Source organism: Cyprinodon tularosa, unplaced genomic scaffold, assembly GCF_016077235.1.
Source record: "Cyprinodon tularosa strain WSP-4 unplaced genomic scaffold, ASM1607723v1 ctg37, whole genome shotgun sequence".
In the NCBI taxonomy this organism is placed as follows: domain Eukaryota; kingdom Metazoa; phylum Chordata; class Actinopteri; order Cyprinodontiformes; family Cyprinodontidae; genus Cyprinodon; species Cyprinodon tularosa.
This window is the reverse complement of record NW_024039085.1, coordinates 590,048-611,631: the sequence shown is the minus strand read 5'-3', so window position 1 is coordinate 611,631 and position 21,584 is coordinate 590,048. Positions and strand designations below refer to the sequence as shown.

At 35.5% G+C, this 21,584-nt stretch overlaps 1 protein-coding gene across 4 annotated transcripts in view; it reads right to left on the bottom strand.

Annotated features, from left to right (window-relative positions):
• Window positions 1-5,694: 5,694 nt before the first annotated feature.
• hpse2 (heparanase 2) overlaps window positions 5,695-21,584 on the bottom strand; it is an 86,428-nt gene continuing 70,538 nt past the window's right edge. For 3 of the 4 annotated variants that reach the window (XM_038296399.1, XM_038296397.1, XM_038296398.1), the window contains 6 exons: window positions 20,111-20,204; window positions 19,002-19,108; window positions 18,755-18,869; window positions 13,996-14,141; window positions 10,795-10,941; window positions 5,695-6,271 (listed from right to left, as the gene is read on the bottom strand). In XM_038296399.1, the coding sequence (XP_038152327.1) occupies window positions 6,109-6,271; window positions 10,795-10,941; window positions 13,996-14,141; window positions 18,755-18,869; window positions 19,002-19,108; window positions 20,111-20,204 (772 nt within the window). In that variant the 3' untranslated portion in view covers window positions 5,695-6,108. The remainder of the gene's footprint in view (window positions 6,272-10,794; window positions 10,942-13,995; window positions 14,142-18,754; window positions 18,870-19,001; window positions 19,109-20,110; window positions 20,205-21,584) is intronic. The other variant, XR_005281753.1, reaches the window with a different exon arrangement.

Genomic DNA, 21,584 nt, shown 5'->3' with positions numbered 1-21,584 from the left:
GAGGGAGATGAAATGAGAGAGGATGTCTTAATGTGTTTTTACTTTTGCATTTTCATTTCGGAATTGGAAAATGATAATAGGTACATTTTTCTGTTTCCCTGCTTCAGAACACCATGAATAAATTTAAACTGTCAAATATTCCAAAAGTCTAGGAAAAAGGACTTACTGTTGGAGTTAAGGCTGCATCTACTGAGCCCAAGACATAGGCCCAATCTCAAACAGGCTCCTAAACACTAACCCTAAGCAGTAAACCTTTGTTTGCGCTTTCTGCAATATTAAGGACCGTCCCAAACCACATAGTGGCTAGGGTGGGTGGAGGACTGAGCCCTTAAATAGCGAGTCTGCATTAGTGCATGCTTGCAAGAATTTGGCAGTGGGTGTAACAGCTAGTGGGGGAAACACTGGCATTCAAATGTAAGTTCCGCTTTTTTGCTGCATCTTCATCATTCGGAAAATCATAAGACAGAATCATATGACAGAAAATCGTAAGTTAAGAAAAAGAAAAAAAAGACATAATTTCTCCCTGAATGGAAGGTCCTGATTGAAATGATGGTCTGCTTGTGAAAGCAAAATCTGTTGAGCTGTCATTTACCTCTTGGCCGTCTTTTCCCAGAGCTCTACTGGCAACAGGACAGAAAAAAAAAAATTCAGAGGGTACCTTAAAGTTGGTGCTTTGGTAAATAATGTATCGTTAACATTTATTTTTGAAGATCTGTTCCATTACAGTTTATTCAAAAATCCCCTGATGCCAAATAAGCATTAATGGAACCTGTTGGAAGTTGCTTTTCAACATTTAATATGTTTTTAATTTTGAAATTAATCTTAGATATCTACAATATCCATTCAGCATAAAAAATAAACTAGAAGATTCTTTAGTCTGCATTGCAAAACACATTGGTAAGGAAGAGTACAATTTTGCTAATGAAAGAATAACACTGGAGTTACATACACAGTTGATTGTGGAAAAGATAAAAGCTTTCACAAACTTACAATATGATTTATAGAGATCCACTTTTCCAAACAAACAAAAAAAAAAAAAAAATAATGAATCAAATGAGAGTAATCCCAAAGCTTTGCAGGCTTCTCCGTACCTTGATATTTTTTTGGTGTATTAATTTATGTTAAAAACTTAATTTTGACGACGAGAGCCTTAATAGTTATATATGAAAATCAGTTATATATATGGCCTTGTGGTTTGATTGTATGTTATGATAGCCTACCATATCCTAGTTCCTGAATCCCTTATTTCAGTGAACTGTTTTTTCAGGAGCCTTCCAGGAGCTGGATGATCAGTGAGCCCAGAAAAAGTCATGTGCCAATGAGTGGAGTAAAGCACATGACGGACCGAGTGTTTCAGATAATAGGTTAGTATTCATGGAATGCAGCTTCCAGATTTAGATTATATTGGACCCTTTGATTTTCAGATGACATTTTATGAAGAAAAATGGTTTGGGGAGGGCATGAATAAAATAATCCTCAATTTTTCCCCTTTGTAAAAAAAAATAAAACACACAAGTCATCTATGCATACCCAACCCACACATTTGTAAACAATCCAGTCTAAATATTAGAAACCTGACGAATGTCAAACTAATTACTGAAATAACGTGATTGTTGCAAGTTGTCCAAACATCTTTCAAGATACAATTAAAGCTTTTCAGAAATCGTTTCATGTGCACAGCTAGTCAATTGTACATGATACTACCACCGTCATACTTTATGATTGGTATGATGTACTTTTGACAGTACAGAGGGCTTTTTTTGCAAAAAATAAATGTCTTTTTGAACCATTTTGAACCTGACCAGGGTGCAATACGTTTCTTATTTTTCCTGACGGACACCTTTTGATAAGATCCTTTCCATCTTATGAGGGTTTTCTGCAGATCATAGAAATAGAAAGAGCACAAATACAAAGAGTCTATTTCATCAAACAGTTAACTTAATTTGAGGTGAAAAAGCATTTTTAACTAAGGCAGTTTTTGTCCAGGATTAGGTTTAAATATGGGGATTAATTTGGAACTTTGGAGGTTTGCACACATTTTAATTTGTATTGAAACCAAGGAACCTGGAGCAGACATTTGTAAACTGTCAGCATGAAGGCTGAGAGGAAATTAGCGCAGCTAAGATTAGTCATCGAATTTGCCTGTCAATGTCATTGGCTGTTGTTAAACAACTTTATTTTCTGCCCATTCCATGTAACTTTTGAAAGACACAACCACCAATCAGGCTCTTTCCCAGAAAGAAAAAGTCTGATGCCTTCAACAAATCTGTCTTGTATCATAATATTCTTCACAGACTCTGTTCTAGGCCTTTAAGTCAGGCAAAGAAACATAAATATTTATGTTTTAATAACCCGACGTGGGTCAAAATAGTTCCAAATGTCAGGTAGTGGGCGTTTGGGGCCAGAGTCTAATCTAGTCCATCAGTTTTGTGGAGACCTGGTGTTCATGGCAATCTTATTTAGGCTGACTCCTGTATATACAGAGTAAACATCATGAAATCCTCAGTGTTTGCTAACAGGGCAGGGGGTCCTTGCATGCCTCAAAATGGATCGACGTGTATAAACAGTGTTAGCTGGGCCTGAGCAACAGCTACCTCCACTGAGGAGAGTCTGTCACGCACAAGGGGCCAGAAACAGCACAGTCCCCTGAAATCGCAACACAATTAGGTACAGCCATAAGTGATGTTCAGCGTTATCAGGAGGCTCATCTAGTGCTTCCTTATTGTTCAAATTAACCTTCTTATGATAATTCATTCATTTTTCTTCAGAGATTGTAGATGTAGAAAAAAATGGTGCGGCTCATATTTATTTACTCAAGTTGTCAAAGTTGTCAGCAGCACTTTTTGAGTAACTGCAGCATAATTCTGTTAATGTCTGCTTTCTGTCACTGGGATAAAGAAATAAGCTATGTGTAAATATTAATCTGAATCAGAAATTATATGTGGCTAACAGCATAATGAGTACCACTATATGGGAATATGGCCAAGTGTTAACAATCCTGCGTTGACTCCTACTTGTCAAAAGACTCGGCTTGTTTAAAGTAAACCACATGCGATAGAAAGGCTATTAGGAGAAAACATTTCCTTCCTCACATAAAAGCAGGAGCCAATTTCAAGTTTATGAAAACTCAAACAGAATGTAATTAAAGGTACATGCTTTGGATCATGGACTCTCTGTGCTAACGGCACACAGACATAAGACATCAGCACAAAAATCACAAGCGTGGAGATTTTTTCCTGTGCCAGACTTTCAGAGAAGAAACCAAAGATTAAAATAAAAGCATCAAGCGGATCCTGGTTATCTGTGCATCAGCAAACTGTGAGCCACGTGTGGTTCAGGTTTGGCATCTTCACTTTGGGCCTGTCCTGGCTCCATGTTTCCCATTCTCAGTGACAAGACACCACTACAAAGGCCCGCTCCAGCTGCTTCCACATCTGGGCCTGTAGTATGTAGCACTTTGTAGGAGTGAGTGAGTGAGTGAGTGAGTGAGTGAGTGAGTGAGTGAGTGCATTAGAAGGCGCAGCTTAAAAACCGGACAACCTTCATGAAAGGATGCTGCAAGAAAGTTACAGTCTGTATTTATTATCTCTCCTGAAGAGGGTTTATCTGCTCTCATCTTTGTGCTCCTGTACCAGTTTAAATCAAAACCTTCCTTTGTCTTCACTCATGTTTACAGGCAAAGTTCAGTAGAGTCTGATCTTTTCCAGTGTTTAATACACATCCGTATTTTGGGGAAAAAAACAGAACACAAAGAAAACTTCAAACTTGATAAGTAGCTGCGGGTTTTTATTATCAATGTAAACTTTTATATTAACATAAAATAATATAGGCAGACTTTCAGTATTAAAATAATGCTCTCCAAAAAATATGAACATCTCTACATTACGTATAAACACATTCAGAGGCAAACCCTTTTCTATTTAACATATCTGAACACTGAACCATTTCTTGCTCAGCGATTAATCTGTTTTGAACTGCTATTGTTAATCATGAAGCAGTAAATGAACGGTGCAAAGCCTTAGTCAAACAAACACAGACTCAAGGTTGAAACAAGTTGGTGAAAATAAGTCTATCATAAGACCGACTATCATTTATTTACAGGACAATATTAAATTTAACTCTCAAATCCGTTCCTTAAAAAAGTTAAACTGTTTCATACATATGTTATAAAGAAATGCTTAGATGCACTTCCCCCCCCCTCACAAACCAACATAATTTTGATTGTAAAAGTGAAGTATAAGAAAAACAATGCATGGATATACATACATATATATATACATATGTATATACACATATATACATATATATATATATACACATATATATATATACACATATATATATATATATATATATACACATATATATATATATATATATACATATATATATATATATATATATATATATATATATATACATATATATATATATATATATATATATACATATATATATATATATATATAGCCCCTTGTTTATCTTTAAATTAAATACAATGGAACTAAATAAACTTAGAGCTCATTCGATTAAATGAACTACATGTTCATGTACGCTTTAGAGGGATGCAACAATGTTGAATTTTTTAAAGAAAGCAGTAATCCTCTGTATTTACCACATGCCTTTTATAGGTCAAGGTAAACATAAAGGAAGATGCGTTTTTAAATATTTTCATTTTCCTTCTACTTTACAATTATGTGTCAATTTCGTTGGTCTATGATGTAAAATCCCTATAAATTACAATGATTTTCAATAAATTAGAACATTTTTGGAAAGTTTTCTAATTATCATTAACTAAATAAAACACATCATACAAGATTACCAACAAAAAGACATAGTTTTATAAGGATTTTACCCTTAACAATATTTAAAAATTTAATATTTTTTCAAGACAATAATAAAAAGGTTCATATAAAAATATTGACATAATGAACAGTATTTATTAAATATTTTTGGGAATTTTTTTAATATTGATTTTTTTATTTATCGAAAATGACTGTATGTTGGGTTGTGGGGGTTTTTATGGGAAAAATCATGAAAATAGGCATCAATGGTTTTACATAACTCATTATTATGAGTTTTCTTTAAAAATAAAAGCCTTCCGAGCAACAAGACAACTGGACATTCAATATTAGAAACGTAATAGACCTCATAAATTAAATGTTTACTGAATCTAACAAATAGAGCTTATATTCATTTATTTTTTTATGTACATTAGTTGATCTAAAGTTTCTAATTTAAATTTGTACAAAGATGTATTCCGTACAAAAGTGACCTAGCAGCATTAACGGAGTATGGGTTATAAAATCTAAAATAAATGAAAAAAAAAAAAAAAAAAGCATAAAAATGTACCTGAAAACTGGGATTTAATCCAGTTTTAAACGTACTTCATATTTCAGCTTTTTCTCAGGAAAAGTCGGAACAGCATTACTAATGTCAAACTCTACCGGAATAAATGAAACCTTGCATCACTAAAACAAAAAACCCCCACAAAATTAGCAAGATCACACTTTTAACGTAAGCCTTTGGAAAACCAAGGGAACAAATGCTTTAATAGACACATCAGTAGCTTGTTCAATTTCATATTTTAAAAAGCATATAAACGCACCGTACAGGCTGAGATACGTACGCCAGAGCAGTTGTCTCTATAAGAAATGCTGCATTTGTGTTTTCCTTCAATTTTTGATAGATTAAACAGAAAAAAAGACACTGAAATAGAATAATTTTGCCATTTTGTGCACCAAACAATGAAAATGCCATCACAGTCGAAAAACAATAACTTATCACATAAAGTCTTGCAGCTTTTGAGGAGCAGCTGGTGAAAAAGAAAAGTGTCCAGCAGTGACGTCCATCATATAGTGAGAAAGTCTTGGTTAGAATAGAGGACTGAATGTGAGCTTTATCTGAAACTGGGAAGAGTGGTTTAAACATTCCAGATAAAATACCAAACTCAGTGTTAGTTCGCTGCTAGAGAATTTTGGGTGTGTCTCTCTTACACTGCTTAGGTGTCCTATGTAGGACGACACCATCACCTCTGATGATATGGCGTTTAGGCTTTGAATCCGGAGAATTCAGGGAGGTTCTGCCCTTGGGAATGAAGAGTCATTGTTATCTCCGACAAGCGTATGCATTAATGTTTTTGATGACATAAAAACCTATGGTCATTGGAGGCATAGCTATTGTCCTTCCTGCCCGTAGAATCTTAGGCTTCAGCTCTGGGAATGTCTCATCTTTACCCATAAGAAGCTTCTCGCCATTTAGTTGAACATGTCTGCAAAAAGAGGAAAAAATGTGCACAAAAGACCAACAGTCCTTATTTATTTGAGAACAGAAATAGTTTTAGACCCTTTAAAATTGGCATAATCACAACCAACATTGCTAAACAGAACTGAAACGGTAGAATTCGAGACACTTAAAATGGTCTTTATAGATGCATTTCAGTATAAATAAATTTTATCAAATATTTACTTTTATTACAATAATTTAATTGAAAGTGTGACATTCATAAGTTTTTAAATAAACACAGACAGAATTCAATATATCAAGTGTTCAGTCAACATAATATTATAATTGGCTTAAAGCTACAAACCTTAAAGATACAGTAACCAAAAAATTCACCTTTCTGAAAAATGTTGATATTGAACTAATTTTAAATTTAAAAACTGCTGCTTCTTTGTCTGTTTTTTTTTTTTTTTATACAGTCTCGCATCATAGATTATGTATGATAAACTGGGGTATTTAGCTCAGATTAATTTGCTGGTAAGTCAACCCCAGGGTCTCCATTGACATTTATATGGGATTATAGAAAGGTACCATGACCTATAGGAAATGCAAAAGAGTAAAAAGAAGGTCTAATAGACAGGCTTGCAGGCTTGCTTATTATGGACTTGATAAAACACAGCTGACCAACGCCACCCGCAACTCGTTACCAGAAATCAACACTCGCCGTGGAACTTTCACAAGAACCCTCCATCAACTTGGATTCTGTGCCTCCCCACTCGTTCTCCAGGCTCTGTGTGTTTGATTTAAAAGTTAAACAGAAACCTTCCTTCCATCTAAAGAGCTAATTTTGGACCACTAAATAGTATCTTTTTTTTCCCTTTATCCCAATTAATACATTGATATCTGTCAGGTTCAGGAGTGCTTTAACAAAGATTGTGACAGATATGTCCTTGTCCTGAGGGGTGTTTCATTAAGCTGGCCTATTCCGTAAGTCAGGCTTATCTGGACAAATATGACTTGTTTTGTTGTCATTTGGGTTTCATAAAGGTGGCTGGCTCTGTTTGCTTTGGTTACTCTGGCAATTGACCCAGCAAACATAAGAATGAAACTTTGTGCACTCTAGTGGATGCCGTTAGGACTACAAGACTGAAAGAAAATCCTATTAGCGGATGTCGTCTGTTAATCAGATGTAACAAATTTTATCTAATAAACCATTTATGAGTCAGTTATTTGAAAACATCCATAATAGACACAATAATGGAATTAGTAAATCATGTACACAAAATATCTGAATATTTTGTCTCTTTCCCTTATAAAAAAAAATAAAATTGCATAAGGCCATAATAGGCACACTTGGGCATGTGTGTCAGAGATGGGCTATCTTATAGATAAGGTTATGGAGGAGGGAGCTGCAGCTTAAATGAAAGCTCAGCATCATGTTTCTTCATGGATTAAAATCACCCTCATGACTCTTTGCTGCATGCATGTCACCGATATTCTGAAGATTGGTTAATTAATTTACTTGAATGCCTTAATTGTACCTAATCTTTGCAAGAAAACAGCACTAATTATGCACCAACTGCCCCCCAAATACTCTGCATAGGCCTGTGCTTCTTTACCAGAAGGTTAAAGCTGGGTGGGTGCAGTCCTCCCATTGTCTTTGTATCAGCCATCTAATACATGGTCTGCTTAGGTGCATGGCAACACCGATTAGTTGGACCTGTCTTGCATTAGCAAAATTAACCAAGGATTAATCGAAATTTCAAAATATCTTTGTGAATACTGCCAACTTAATTTCCATGTGAAAAGGGGCTTAGATAGAGTCCAAGTCTGGCTTTTCTAAGCCAGTTTTATGAAATACCCCTCTGGTCACATCTGTGTGTGGTGGCTCTTTAGCTTCTATCACAGCCAAAAAAACATGCCTTGTGAATCTCCTGATTTTCCAGCTGTTTTTTCATCCAGTAAACTTTCCATCAATGTGCTTTGATACAACTCCAGGTGAATAGCCAGCTTCTACAGCAATGACCATTTCTGACCTGCTCTCCTCATAGAGATTGTCAATGGGTGTCCTCTGGACATCTGTCACATTAGTCAGCTTCCCCATAATTGAAATAAGAGTAAGATAGCATTTCTTTCATATACATCTTCCACCATAGGTTTGATGTTATTTTCAAAATGTCTTGGATTTCCATTAACTGAAGGAGGATCTTCTCATTCATTTTTACACAAAACTTGTAAATCTTATAATATCTATTATTGGTGGAGGTCAAACAGTTACGCTACTAACTGTACTATAAAGGTTCACACTCTTCAAACTGTGGCACTGTCAGAGAAAAATTAAAGCTTTGTCTTTATCCCCCTGTAATGTAACAGAATAATATTAGCCTTTTATGCTGAACAGTGCAGCCTGCATAGTCTTCTAAAGCAAAGATTCCTTGTACAGAACACAGCAGTCATTCGTTGTTTTGTTTTGCTGCGCTGTGAGACATAATCACATTGGTTCAGTAATGAATGCAAAAGGCTTAAGAGGAAGATGAATCACTTCCACCTTCAGCTGAAACACTGATTCTAGCAGTTGGACACTTGGGGACGCTGTTGCGTCAGTTTTTTAAAGTTAACACTCACAGCAGTGCAGATAAAGCCTTTCAGATAAACCTTTGCATAAAAATGGAATAATGATGGATTCTAAATCAACACTAATATAAATATTTAGAACATTTAAATAGTATAATTGTGTTCTTAAAACAGAAATGTTTTTTATTTTATCAACAGAGGGCTATAATAATCAACATGACTATGAAATAAAAAAAAAACAACAAAACAGTAAAGTAACTTCTTTTAAACAGCATAAATACTTTAGAATCAATCTTTTTAAATTGAGAATTTAAACTGTTTTTTGGGTTTGACCTAAGATAATCTGAAGGGCATTTTGTCCTATTTAAATTGTATTATATTCTTTGTAGTAAGCAAAAATTGAACAGCAATGGTATTTCTATAAAAAGAGCAAATTACATTCATGAATGAATGAGGATAAAATATGAAATGGATTTTTTTTACAAAACCAAGAATAAAAAATAAAAAAACAACCCCCCAAAAAACATGATAAAGTTTATGAGGTTTTGTATTTATTTCTTGATCTCTCTCTAGATCAACAGCATATTTAGGATTAACTTTATTGTCTGCAATTCTTTTCTAAAATATTTTACCTTTCATCACAGCATCATCGTTTTATAAAATTCGAGCTTTTAAAACTGACTCAACCACTAATGTTATAAAGTTTAACATAAAATGGAAATAAAAGACGGTGTTCTGGAGGTTACTTTTACAAGAACTGACCACATTCTATAAAATTTAAAATAAAATTATTCCCTCTAATGAGAATTTACAAGTGGATCTGAAGTGTTCAAAGTTGCCCCTCTACACGCATTAGCCTAAACACTTAAAAAAAAAAGTCCCACAAGGGAAGCTTTATAGACATCTGGTGCTGTTGAATTGATCATTAAGTTCTCGTGCAGTGCCTGTGGTTAAAGAAAGCACCTTAAAGATAGATAATGGGACATCGTTAGCTGCCTCGCCTTTTAATTGCCTTACAATCTTGTTCCAACACCAAAAACATCCTTCATCATTATGCTGCTATGAAGGTTTACGTGTAAGCCTCCATTAAGGCCATATGCAGGTATCGTATACCTCAAAGAAAGCCTCACACATCCACAGTTGTGAGTCATTACGTTGTTATTTCAGGATTTAGAGCTTAAGACAAAGTAAAAAATAACAGGCCATGAGGCTTAGAGTAGACAGTGAGAGACTAAAACTATAATGGATTTATTTTAAGAAACATTTTAAGGAAATTAGAATTAAATGGGGTTATTACACTAAGTGAAATAAATCACAGATAAACATTTGCCAAAACAGCACTAACAGCTTCAATAAGTAGAAAAAACGAAATATTATCGTATTTTCATTTGAAAAGAAAAAGGAAAAAGGTTAAGCAAACCCTCAAATAATAATCTAGATTACACCCAGATGGAATAGGATTACCTGTCAGTACTGGGATTAAAGCATGTTCATACATAATCTGAGATTACTTTTGTTATTAATTAGTGCTGCATAAATAAACAGAACTGAACTTATTTTAACCTTCTGAATGGGCCTGTGCTGTGATCATTTCCTTTTAATACCATTAAAGCTCCAACAGAACACTACTGATATATGGGGAGCAAATAGGGGGAAAAAGCGTTTGCTGTAAAGTTATAAGATTGTGTGTTGATGTAATAGCATTAACTCAAGGTGTGTGTTTGCATGTTACTTTGTGTGTCATTCAACAAGCTTGCTGGCTCAGCACAACTTATGGTCTTAAAACTAAACAAATTTAATGCAGGTCTGTAAAGGGTCTGTGTTTAACACCTTATAAAAAATGTTTATAAAATTCCAATTTTCCTTATTCCTCAGCTCCATGCTCTTTAGACCACTGTGCAAAATAATTGCCCTTTTGTGGGTTGCATTCTTAAATCACATCATTAAAGAGTAAATAATTTGCTGTAAATCTAAACAAAGAAACAGGCAAGTATTAACCTGGCTCTGAGTCCACCCTCGCCGTGAGGTTGCAGAAGGTATTGATGGACGGTCCTGTTCCGTAACGTTCCTGCCAGCTTGATTTTCTTCCTCGACCGATGTAGATTGATTATGTAGACTGTTATGGATCCTCTCATGTAGTTAGGACTGATGCATAAAAGATCAAACAAAAGATTACTTTAAATTTGGACAGTAATGTCTGTCAGCAAAAAAAAAAGAAACACTCTATTCCACATCTGCTACTGGGGATTTACTATATGCCATTATAGATAAAATGTTCTATTAGTAAGAACGAATACAAAGAAAGGAAAGTCTTTGATATTTTTATCACATAGCTATGGGATAAAAGCATAACTCATTTATCTTATCTGGATCAAAAAGCTTTCAGAAAATTGAGAAAGTAAAGTCAAGTATGTCTAACAGATGAACTCCGTCTACAGTGGAAACCAGTTATTTACATACCCTGTATAAAAAGATGCACAATCCTTTTTACTGCCTGACATTAAATTATACTAAACCTCTTCTTCGTTTGCTCAGAGGGGAATACTAAACATATTATCATTGCATGTTTTCAAAAAAATTTTGTCCAGTTCATCTGAGAGCTGGTTCCTTGGTTTGGGTTTGTCGGCCACCATGCACACACCTTTTTAGCCCTCTACAAATGTTCTATGGGGCTGAAATCATGATCTTATGATGACCTCTCTGTGACATTTGCTTTGTTGTCTTTGAACAATATTTAACAAATGTGGCAGCACACTAAGGATTGTTTTCCAATTTTGTTTAGGCACTGCCAATGAAAGATGATGTTGCCACCATCATACTTCATGGTGGGGTAGTGAACTCTGGCTTGCAAGCTTATACTTTCCCTTCCAAATGTAATTGTGTTCATTATGACCAAAATATATATAACTTTTTATTGGACCACAGGACATGTCTTAAAAAATGTAGGGCTTTGTTCCAGAGGACATTTGCTGTACTCTGACTTTTTATGTTGTATCCTCCCTTTAAGCCATGTCAGCTTTTCTGGGGTTTAAAAAACAAATTTTAAAGAACCTGTCTCCTTACTTGATAGTATGATGGCTTTTAACTGACTATAGTTAAATAATAACTATGGTTTGCATCTTTGTGCCTAATAAAATAGTACTTGAGGGCAGATTAGACTCATGGAGGACTACAATTCTTTTTTTGCTATTGTGGCTGATTTCTTTGGATTTTCTAAGATGTTACAGAGATGCAGTGTTTGTGGTGTCAATCTAAAATATATCCAAGGTGAACTTCTATGCCATTCAAATGCTGTAAATTGATTGACAAGGACCTACAAAGCCATGAAATAATCTGGGATTTTCAACATAGTTTAAATGCAAAGTTACCTTGGTGTATGTAAACTTCTGACTTTGAAGAAAGTTATCAAACAATGATTTTAAACTGTTCTCTCTGTTTTAGCTATTTTTGTTATTATTAATGACCTACAATAGAAAATCCTTGGTCTGATTTTAATGTCAGACAACAAGAGAAAAAGTTAAAACACTTTTTTTTCTCCCCACAGTGGAATATCTGGGTTTAACTACATGCTTAACATGAATACATTGTTTAACTTTATTTTGAAGCCTTTAGGATTTCAATTCAACTAAGTATTATCAGCCTGTACAGTATACAATATCAAAACCTGCTGTTGTCTGGTTCTGGGTCAAATGGAGGGTGTTCTCACAAAAAGGACAACAATTCTTGAGTTACACAGACAACAGTGATTAAGTCCTGCTCTAGGGAGACAGTTTGATAGGATTATTAGCCAAAGGTAAATAACTTAGCAAGACGGATAAAACAAACATGATAAAATCTTTTAGGAGCCCAGATATGAGGACAAAGACAACACAGATGTAGTGAATACCACATGTCAGCCGTGGTGTTCGGGGTCAAGGCTAAATAGTCTGGTGGTTAAAACTCTACCCTAAAAAAATCTCATAACCTTACTGCAGACTTGTTTTTGCGTTCAATGCTTATCTTTCTTTTGGGCGTAGAGTGAACCATTTATTTCATCACTGCAAGACAGCAAGTATTCAATATATTTACCGGAGGGCAGAAAAAAAAACTGTTCTGGACCTGGGAACACAGCGTGTTTGGCTCCAGGTTAAACTCTCAATATCTTGTTTTATAGAAACATGAAGTGAGGTTGAGAGTGATGGACCCCATATTAGATGAGGGAATTGATTATCACCTCTCATGCTTAAATGAAGAGGCGCCAAGCTAGATAAATATACTCCCTCTTTGATGTCTGAACATCAGTAGGAAGAGAACTAAAAATGTCACACAAACCACTAGGAGGAGGTAAAAGGGTAGAGGAAGTCAAACATCTAAGCTACAGAGAACTTCCTAACTTCCGGCTGGACACACTTACAGTACAGTCAAACCACCAACACAACAACGTTTGTTCAAATGCTGATTGTGACGACCATTAGTGGCAGAAATAATAGAAGGGCTTTAACATATGAAAGAGGATGATTTTAGGCCTAAGTATTTGATCATAAGTAAACAACTCCAGAAATTCTGCAGATAACATCGCTGCACTTCAAAATTTAGCAAAAAACAAGTTGAAAACTGTCAAGAGTCTTCATGCTTGCCATGTATAATATACCATTAGACTGTCTGATCACCTTTTAACCAAATTTTCTTTACTGAGATGCTCCCCCTGTAAGTGAGCCAAGTCTAGGGTAAGGCCGTAGAGTAAGTCTAGCTTGGTGCTGACAGCCTCTGGCCAGGGTTAGACGATAACCTTGAACAGACCATGGTTGCACTCCTTTATCTCCTCCCAGCACAGACGGCCTTATTGTCCCTCCTCCGACCCCCTCAAATATCCCCCTCCAGCCAATCTGAGATGGGATGAAGGCTTAGCACACCTTTCAGCGGCTCTTTGACGACAGGGAGTCAGAACTCACACACCTGATAAGTGATACCCGTTAACTTTTATAGACACCGAGCTGTGAAATAGCGGGTGTCCACGAACTGCTTATTTATGGGAAGCTAAATGAGCCAGCAGGGGATTTTGTTCGTCCCAACAGACAATAAGTCTCCTGGTATTTGCACAATGACACTGGGGGTTGTTTTAACTGCAAAAGTCTGCTTTGTTCTAACACTTCAAAGCAATGCTAGGTTTTTCTTAGAATGGAGAAAAGCTGTCCAAATCAAATGATTTCTTGTACATACTTGTAGTAGCTTGTACAGTGAGCATAGATTCGTAGCTTGTCCCGAATGACTCGCCCTGGTTGGGGCTTCCTCTGCAGTCCAGCTACTCGGACGGCTAAAACCTTCGGACCAACAAGGCGCTTGAAGACCAGAGAAAACCAGTAGTCCTGTAGGAGCAAGGCCATTGGTACACATAAATAGATGTATTTTACAGAAATTAAAGCATTAAACACTTTACTAATATAGCCTTCATCGTTTAGAATTTAGCACTTCTAAAACATGAGGCTGTATATTGAATTTCTTATTTGTCAATTTCTAAAAAAGAGAAACTAGTTCAATTTTTATATTTAAACTTGAAATGCTGCTTATAGGGGTCATAGAATGCAAAACCAAGTTTACATAGTCATTAATGAATAACAATAGTTCAATGGGTGAAATTGACGTACAGAGAAGTTCAAACCCCATTGACACCTCCTTTCTCTGCAAATCTCACAATTTTAAAACTTCCACCATGAAACGGGTGAATCCAAACGAAGCCCCGAATTTTTGTCAACTTGGGGATGTTTTCCTTATTTGGTTCTGGCCTGTACTTTTGTCACACCCGGAAATTGACATACAGACAAGCCCACTGGTTCACTAGCCCAAGAACACAAATAGAGGTAGATGTAAGACACTAGTTTAGCTGTTTAGCCTACAGTTGGGTTTACTTTAACAAGAATTACAAAGCAAGCAGTTTCTCTATTGAAAATGAGACAGAACCCCAGGTGTAAATGCAGTGTTCCAGGCTGTACTGAGAAAGGGGAACATTTTTACCGTCTTCCCAAGGATCTGAAGACTCAACAGGCATAGATTATTTTTGTGTATCAGAAGATCCCTGCATATTTTGATGCTCAGCTGTTCATTTGCTCTAAGCATTTTCCTGGAAGACAGCTTTCAAAATCTTGGACAGTTCAAAGCAGGATTTACTAAACTTCTTTTACTAAAAGGTGGGTCTATTCCGTCCGTAAAGCCATCATAACCACAAGCTGTAAGTATTATTTTGGAAAGAGCAAACCCGACCCGGTAACTGTATGCTTCCCCCGCCTGCCTGGGGCCGCCCCGGTGTCCAGGCTACTGTCACCGGGTCGGGTTCAGCTGCTCCGTCCCCCGCTGGGCCCTTGCCCCATCCGCCGGGGTTCCCGGACCAGCCCTGGGGCTGACGGTTCCATTTTGCTGCACTGTAATCGACCAAAATCCCGGACGGTTTTGAAATTACCCCCGGAAATTTTTTTGGGTATGAAAAGTAGGACATGTCCAGGAAAAAGAGGACGTCTGGTCACCCTACCATATTAACAATTTGATGTTTCAGTGAATGAGTGCTTGTTGCTATGATGCATCTTTGCTCAGCAGCTTCACTCGTCCTAAACAACCAATCAGTGCACAGCTCATCTAAATATTCATGAGCATACCATAAAAGGAAGAAAACCTGTCGTTTCATTCTAGGGCTCATAACCACACCCCATTCAGAGACCTTAAGGACAAGCACCAAATACCCTATATAATTATTCTATGACCCCTTTAAAGCTTGTCCCAATCCTTATCCATTGTTTTTTTTTCTATTAAAACATTTATCAGTGCTAAAATTGCATATGTACTCAAGGTCCCAGTAAACTCTGTTGCTGTATTTAAATAGAGATGCAGTCCCATCAGTAATAAACTCATAAAATCATTTATTTTTCTAATGAGCAAAGACCCCTGACTAAGCAAAACAAGTTGATTATAACACCCTTTGGGGGAAAAGGAGATATTATTTCAGTCAGAGGAAGAAAAGAGATTTAAGAAGCTATTTATTCCTAAAATATTACAAAACATGTCCAATTCACTTAGGCTGTGAGAGGGTGAGAGAGAGCAAGGCTTCAACAGACGACATAAACGCTGTAAGGGGTACAGCTAAGTTGCTCTGTTTTATTCCTTTAAACCGTCGGCCTGTGCTGTCTTGGGCTATGTTAGATTTAGAAATAATGGCAGCAATTTAGAATTATACAGTTGAGAAATAATTAATGCTCTCTGAATTAGATAAATGATAGAGCATCTGCTATTTTTCCAATACCAGTCTTGCTAACCACAAGAATATAACACTAAAATTATTATTATTTTTTTTTTTTTATGGTAGACTAGTGTTTTACAATGTTTGTTATCTGACAGTTATATTGCTACTGAAACAATTAGTGATGGCAGCAAAGAAATTGGCAGTTGACAGCTTAAACCTTCTGAATTCTGATAGGGCCTTTTTATATTTTAACATATTTTTCTTGGAAACAGTTGCTTTGTGCAAAGATTAGCTCTTATTTTATGCAATTTAAAAATATTTCCCTCATTTTGAATTAACCTAGCAAGAAAGTATTCTGGTGATTGTAGAGATAAATTTTATTTTGCTAACTTTTAATGAAAAATGCATTTAGAAAGCATATTTAAAAGAAATTTGTCAGATTTAAAAAACACCCAAACATGGGTGTAGTTTGACAGAACCAAGATCCATTTTTAAAATTCACCCCTTTAATATTAAATTCATACAAAACATTATGCTACATTATAGATTGTTGTTTGAGGCTATCCTCATTAAGAAGTCCACCATACTACATCCCACTGTACAGCCTACACAGACTCAACACCTCTTCAAGAGACCCAGAACAACATGTGCTCCTCAGGAAGTTCCCATGCAATCCTGCATATGGCAACATTTAAAGGCTTCTTTTTTCCACGCAGACTTTAACTTAATTTGCTGCCAAGGCATCGAAGAAGCAGAGCACAGTATAGAGTGGTGTATTGTTGACAATGACTGACAGATGAATACCCGGTCAGACTTATGATCTATCGTAAGTACATCATGCCTATTGGAGACTTTCTTCTCTAGTTTTATGTTTTGAAAATTTTCACAAATATAGCTTAAAGCACAAACAGATATGTGCATCTTAGTGTAAGCCGACTCCAAATTTGTTGACAAAACAGTTATAGATATGACATAATTCTATATTGGTTTTAGACATACTTTCCATGGTACTGAATCTCCAGCTTACATGTTTGTCTAATTTCTTGTCAAACTGCTGGATAGATCACAGCATAGTCTAGACTCTTCCATTGAAGATAAACAGAAATGCAAACATTACCTGCAGGAGCAGCCAGAGCGAAACAATGCAATCATAAAACAGTTTTAACCAAAATCCAAGAGAGCCATGTGGGCACAACTAAAACACTGATGAAATAACCAAAAAGTAAAACCCCGTTGTTGTTACTGGTGTAGTTGAAAGGGATAAACACTTGAAAAAAAAAAAGAGGTCATGCTGTACTTTGTTTTTCTTTTTGGGATGCATTATTATTATTTTATTGAAACTCATAAACTAATTATAGGGCTACAGATTAATATTTTAGAGCCAAATAGAAGTATCAGACTGCAGCCTTCAGACTCCAGATGGTCTCTTCAACAAATAATAATTTCACTTTTTTAAACTGCAGATTGCATACAAGAATAAGAGTAAGATATACTTTTATAAAGAAAAGAAAATATTCAACCTGCCTTGGTATGTAATATAAATGTTTTTACCCTTCATACAGGAGCAATATGTTCTTCAAAAAAGCAGATGTCTGCTCCTTAAAGAATATATCTTAGATCATCGTCAGCCTGGAAGAGGAGCTTAACACCAACCTCCAAAGACAGTCTGGTCATGAAAAGCAAAATCAACAAAGAAAACAGGAAAAGGGAGTATGATTACAAAAGAAGGGTAAGCAGTAAGGACAGGGAAGGTGAGGAGGAAAGTGTGGAAAAAAGATGAAGTGGTTCAGTCTTTTAATGGGCTGAGGGCTTTGAGTGGATTCTACCAATGGCAGAGTCATCCTATAGGGGAAGAGGCCAAGTCATAAATTTCCCATGCAGAGGACAGGTTGGCCCTGCAGTGAATTCTCTCAGCAGGTAGGCTTGCACAGCCGTCAGACATCCAGCCATGTTAAAAGCATTGTGATCCTAGCGGGAGCTCAACATTCCCAGAAAAATAATGGAAACGAGGAGCAAGGAAAAATGAGGCCATGTTGATTGATACATTTTAGAGAAAAATAACCAGACTTCTGCTTGAACTATGGGCTATAAGTTGGATCTAAGAGATAGATAATACCATTTAAAGTTTTGGAGAGATTTTGGAATTTCAAATTAAGATTTTAGGGGCTGAAATAAAAAAAAAATATATATATCTGAATCCAACATCTTTTAAAATGATTTTTAAGCCATAATTTTAAGAATATATTTAATTGCATATTTTCTAAATTGTGCAATTAAATATCAATTACATATTAAAAAGTGTATTTTTCCTCCTGGATGGCCGAATTACAGAAAAAAGTTGGTGTTAAGCGTCTAATTTCCACACAGAGTTGCAGGCTATTTTACTAACTTGCCTGCATATCAGAGTCTCAGGTTCCAGATCTCTCACCGGCTGCCTGTCCCACACAGAGAGGCACACAGTTAGGATGAAGGTAGAGGGGAGCAGTGACACTGTCCTGAGCTCTGATAAAGGGCTAAGGTTACATGGCATTTTGCCCTTACGTCTGACCACTCATCGCCACTAAACGGCTTTCATCTCAGCTAATAGCTCCCACGGGAAAGAGCCAGAGGTGCTATCAAAGCCCTGGCTATGCACAAGAAACGTTTCAGAGCCTACCAGGACTGGTTGGGTCAGATCCTGTTGTTGTGATAAAGGCTAAACTGTATGTCTTATGTTCAATTCTTATCTGGCTGATTAAAAAAACAACTTACAGGTAAAGGGTTAAAATGCTGATCCACAAGGTGTGCGTATCCATAGTCAAAGAATGAGTGCCGCAAAACCACATCAATGCCTTGAACAGCAGCCACACCCAGCGTGTTTATCCACCTGGAATAGATGGAAATTACAGGAATATTAGAAAGCTAGCTGATGCATTTAGTTTCAGAACAAATGCCACAATGCTGATAAATACATCACTTCCACTTATTATCTTTTTTATATTTGTGTTAAGTCACTTACAAAAAGCTTGCAGCGAAGGTCTCAGAGAGATTGTTGATGCCTCCAGCCCATGCTGGGGCAAGTCCACCCAGCCACACCTTCTTCCCTGGAGTGTGTGTGTTAACAACCTGTAAAGAGCCACCAAAAAAGCAGGTGAATACATCAAAATTTCTTAAGCTATTTAAAATTGGGGTTTTTTGAATGCCAGCCTGAATACAAAAAGGTTTAGCAGATGGTACATGTGTGTTTTCATTCCGGTAACACGTCACTGACCACATGTTGCTGGATTATCAACAGAGTGGAAAACAACTCACTTAAAGCCAAAATGCTCATATGCTGTAAGAAGTAGTTTATGTTTATGCCAATAACAACAAATTATTAAAAGCATGAATTACAGGTTCAATAAAATCAAATGGATTCTTCCTTATGTGTGTGTGAATGAAACCTGTACAGATTTATCAGTGATGTTTGTGAGAGACGTTATGGATAAATTAGGTTTGCTATGTAGAGCTGAGTGTATGCATGGCCTGAAGCACAAACCTGTCATATGCACACTCTTACTCATTCTTTCTTTATATTATCAAGATTGGCAAAAAGAGGAACACAAATGGCTTCAGCCTAGGAATATCATTTAGCCCTCTGGCCCCAAGTCTTAGTAGAAGAAATATGGTCCAGGTTAGGATACATCTTCTGAAACCTTTTACTGTTATGAATTTTGGTGCTGGGAATGGCTGTTTCATTTCCCCCAGGCTCTGAGATGTTTCTTTTTCACAAATCAGTAGATTTGACACAGAGGCTCGTGTTGACCATGACTTTTTCAAAGGAATGGTACCGTGTTTCATAAATAAATGGATTTTTTTTTTTTCATATCTTCCCCTCAAGGTGGTCTGTGAATCTAATTTACAAAAAAATACATGTTGATTAAAGAAAATATTTGTGAAATTCATATGTTTCATATGGTGATTTATAAACAAAATGATTTAGCTTGTTTTATATAAAACCTAAATAAAATAATATGTAAAGACCTACTATTTGCATTACAACAATGAATTCCATCATGGAAATGTGTAGTATTTAAACAAAGAAAATGTAAAAAGCAGTAATTAGGATTTTTAATGAAACTGCAGTACCTTGGTGACTTTAGTAATCTGTTCTGTCAGTGTGTCCAGAAGACGAGTCTTGAGGAAGTCCTCTGCTTTTTTAACTCTGCCATCCATGAAGTAACTAGACAAAAAACAGAGAACACTCCATCAAAGAAACACCTCCTTAAAAAAATAATTAAATATGTTTAAGTACTTTTTTCACTGCAATGACAAAGGTACATATTCTAAAAAAGCTATTTAAATTGTTTCAAATGCAGTCACTTTCTTTACCACGATAACTATATAACTTATCCATAATTCTGTTCTATTCTATTCTGTTCTATTCTATTGTAAATATTTTTTATAATAAGTTTATAATATATCTTTTAGGTTAAAACACAAAATGGTGTATCTCAACAAGCTGTCACGTCACTTTAATTTGCAGATTATTATAAATACCGTTTATTCTTGCATCCATACACAAACATGACAAAACTGCTGACATGGTTGAATTTGATGACGAAATTAATCTGGAATTGAATAATCTCATACCATATAACAAATCAAAATGTATGCAAATGTTTTCAACAACATAAGATTTATTTAACCATAAAAAAAAAAAACAATAAACCAACATTTATGAATGCAAAATGACTCATGCTGACTCAAGCTAAATTAACAATTTAAAAACTAGTATTAAATGACACATTTTAAAACTCTGAGGATTTTTTGTATGTTTACAATTAGAATATTGATACCATACATACATTTTTATTATAGAGGTCACTATCAAATAAAGAAAGTAAGAACTGTTAAATAAAAAATGGCAATAGATACATAGTTTGGGTTAATATGATTGTGAACTGTAGAAAACCAAAGCCAGTTTCCTTGTTTTTATACACAAAATTGATTATTTAATTTGATTCAGATTCTAATATATCTGTTAATTGAAATAAAACTGAGATAATGTATTAATCCAACTTTAACTCTGACTGTCCTCACAGAGGGACAGTAAAATAAATCATATTTTTATTGTAAAAATATTTTTTCAAGATGAGAGAATTAAGACTCAGATTAACTGTATGTAATAAAATACAAAAAATGTAAGTAACTATTTAGGAGAGAAATAAGTAAGAAATCCAGTGTAAAATAAACCAAAATCTTTCCAATTCGTCATTCAGGAATGAAGTAACTTCCCTTAAAAACTTAAGTACACTTTTTAGGTATCTATACTTTACTCAATTACATATTTTTCTTCCTACTTCTGACTTCTACTCATTAAATTTTCACACAAGTATCTGTACTTTCTATTCCTTAAATTTTTTAAAACAAATATTACTTGTTACTCTTGGCTTTGGTTTTATGTTTATAAATATTTATTTCACATCATGTGTGCCATCAAATGCAGATCATTGGCTCCATCCACATCATCAGTGAAAACTAGTGCAATTGGATGAGTCATAACGCAAACACTCATTGGTTAGTTAAAGGAAATAATCAGAAGCAAGCAGCTGTTCTTCAA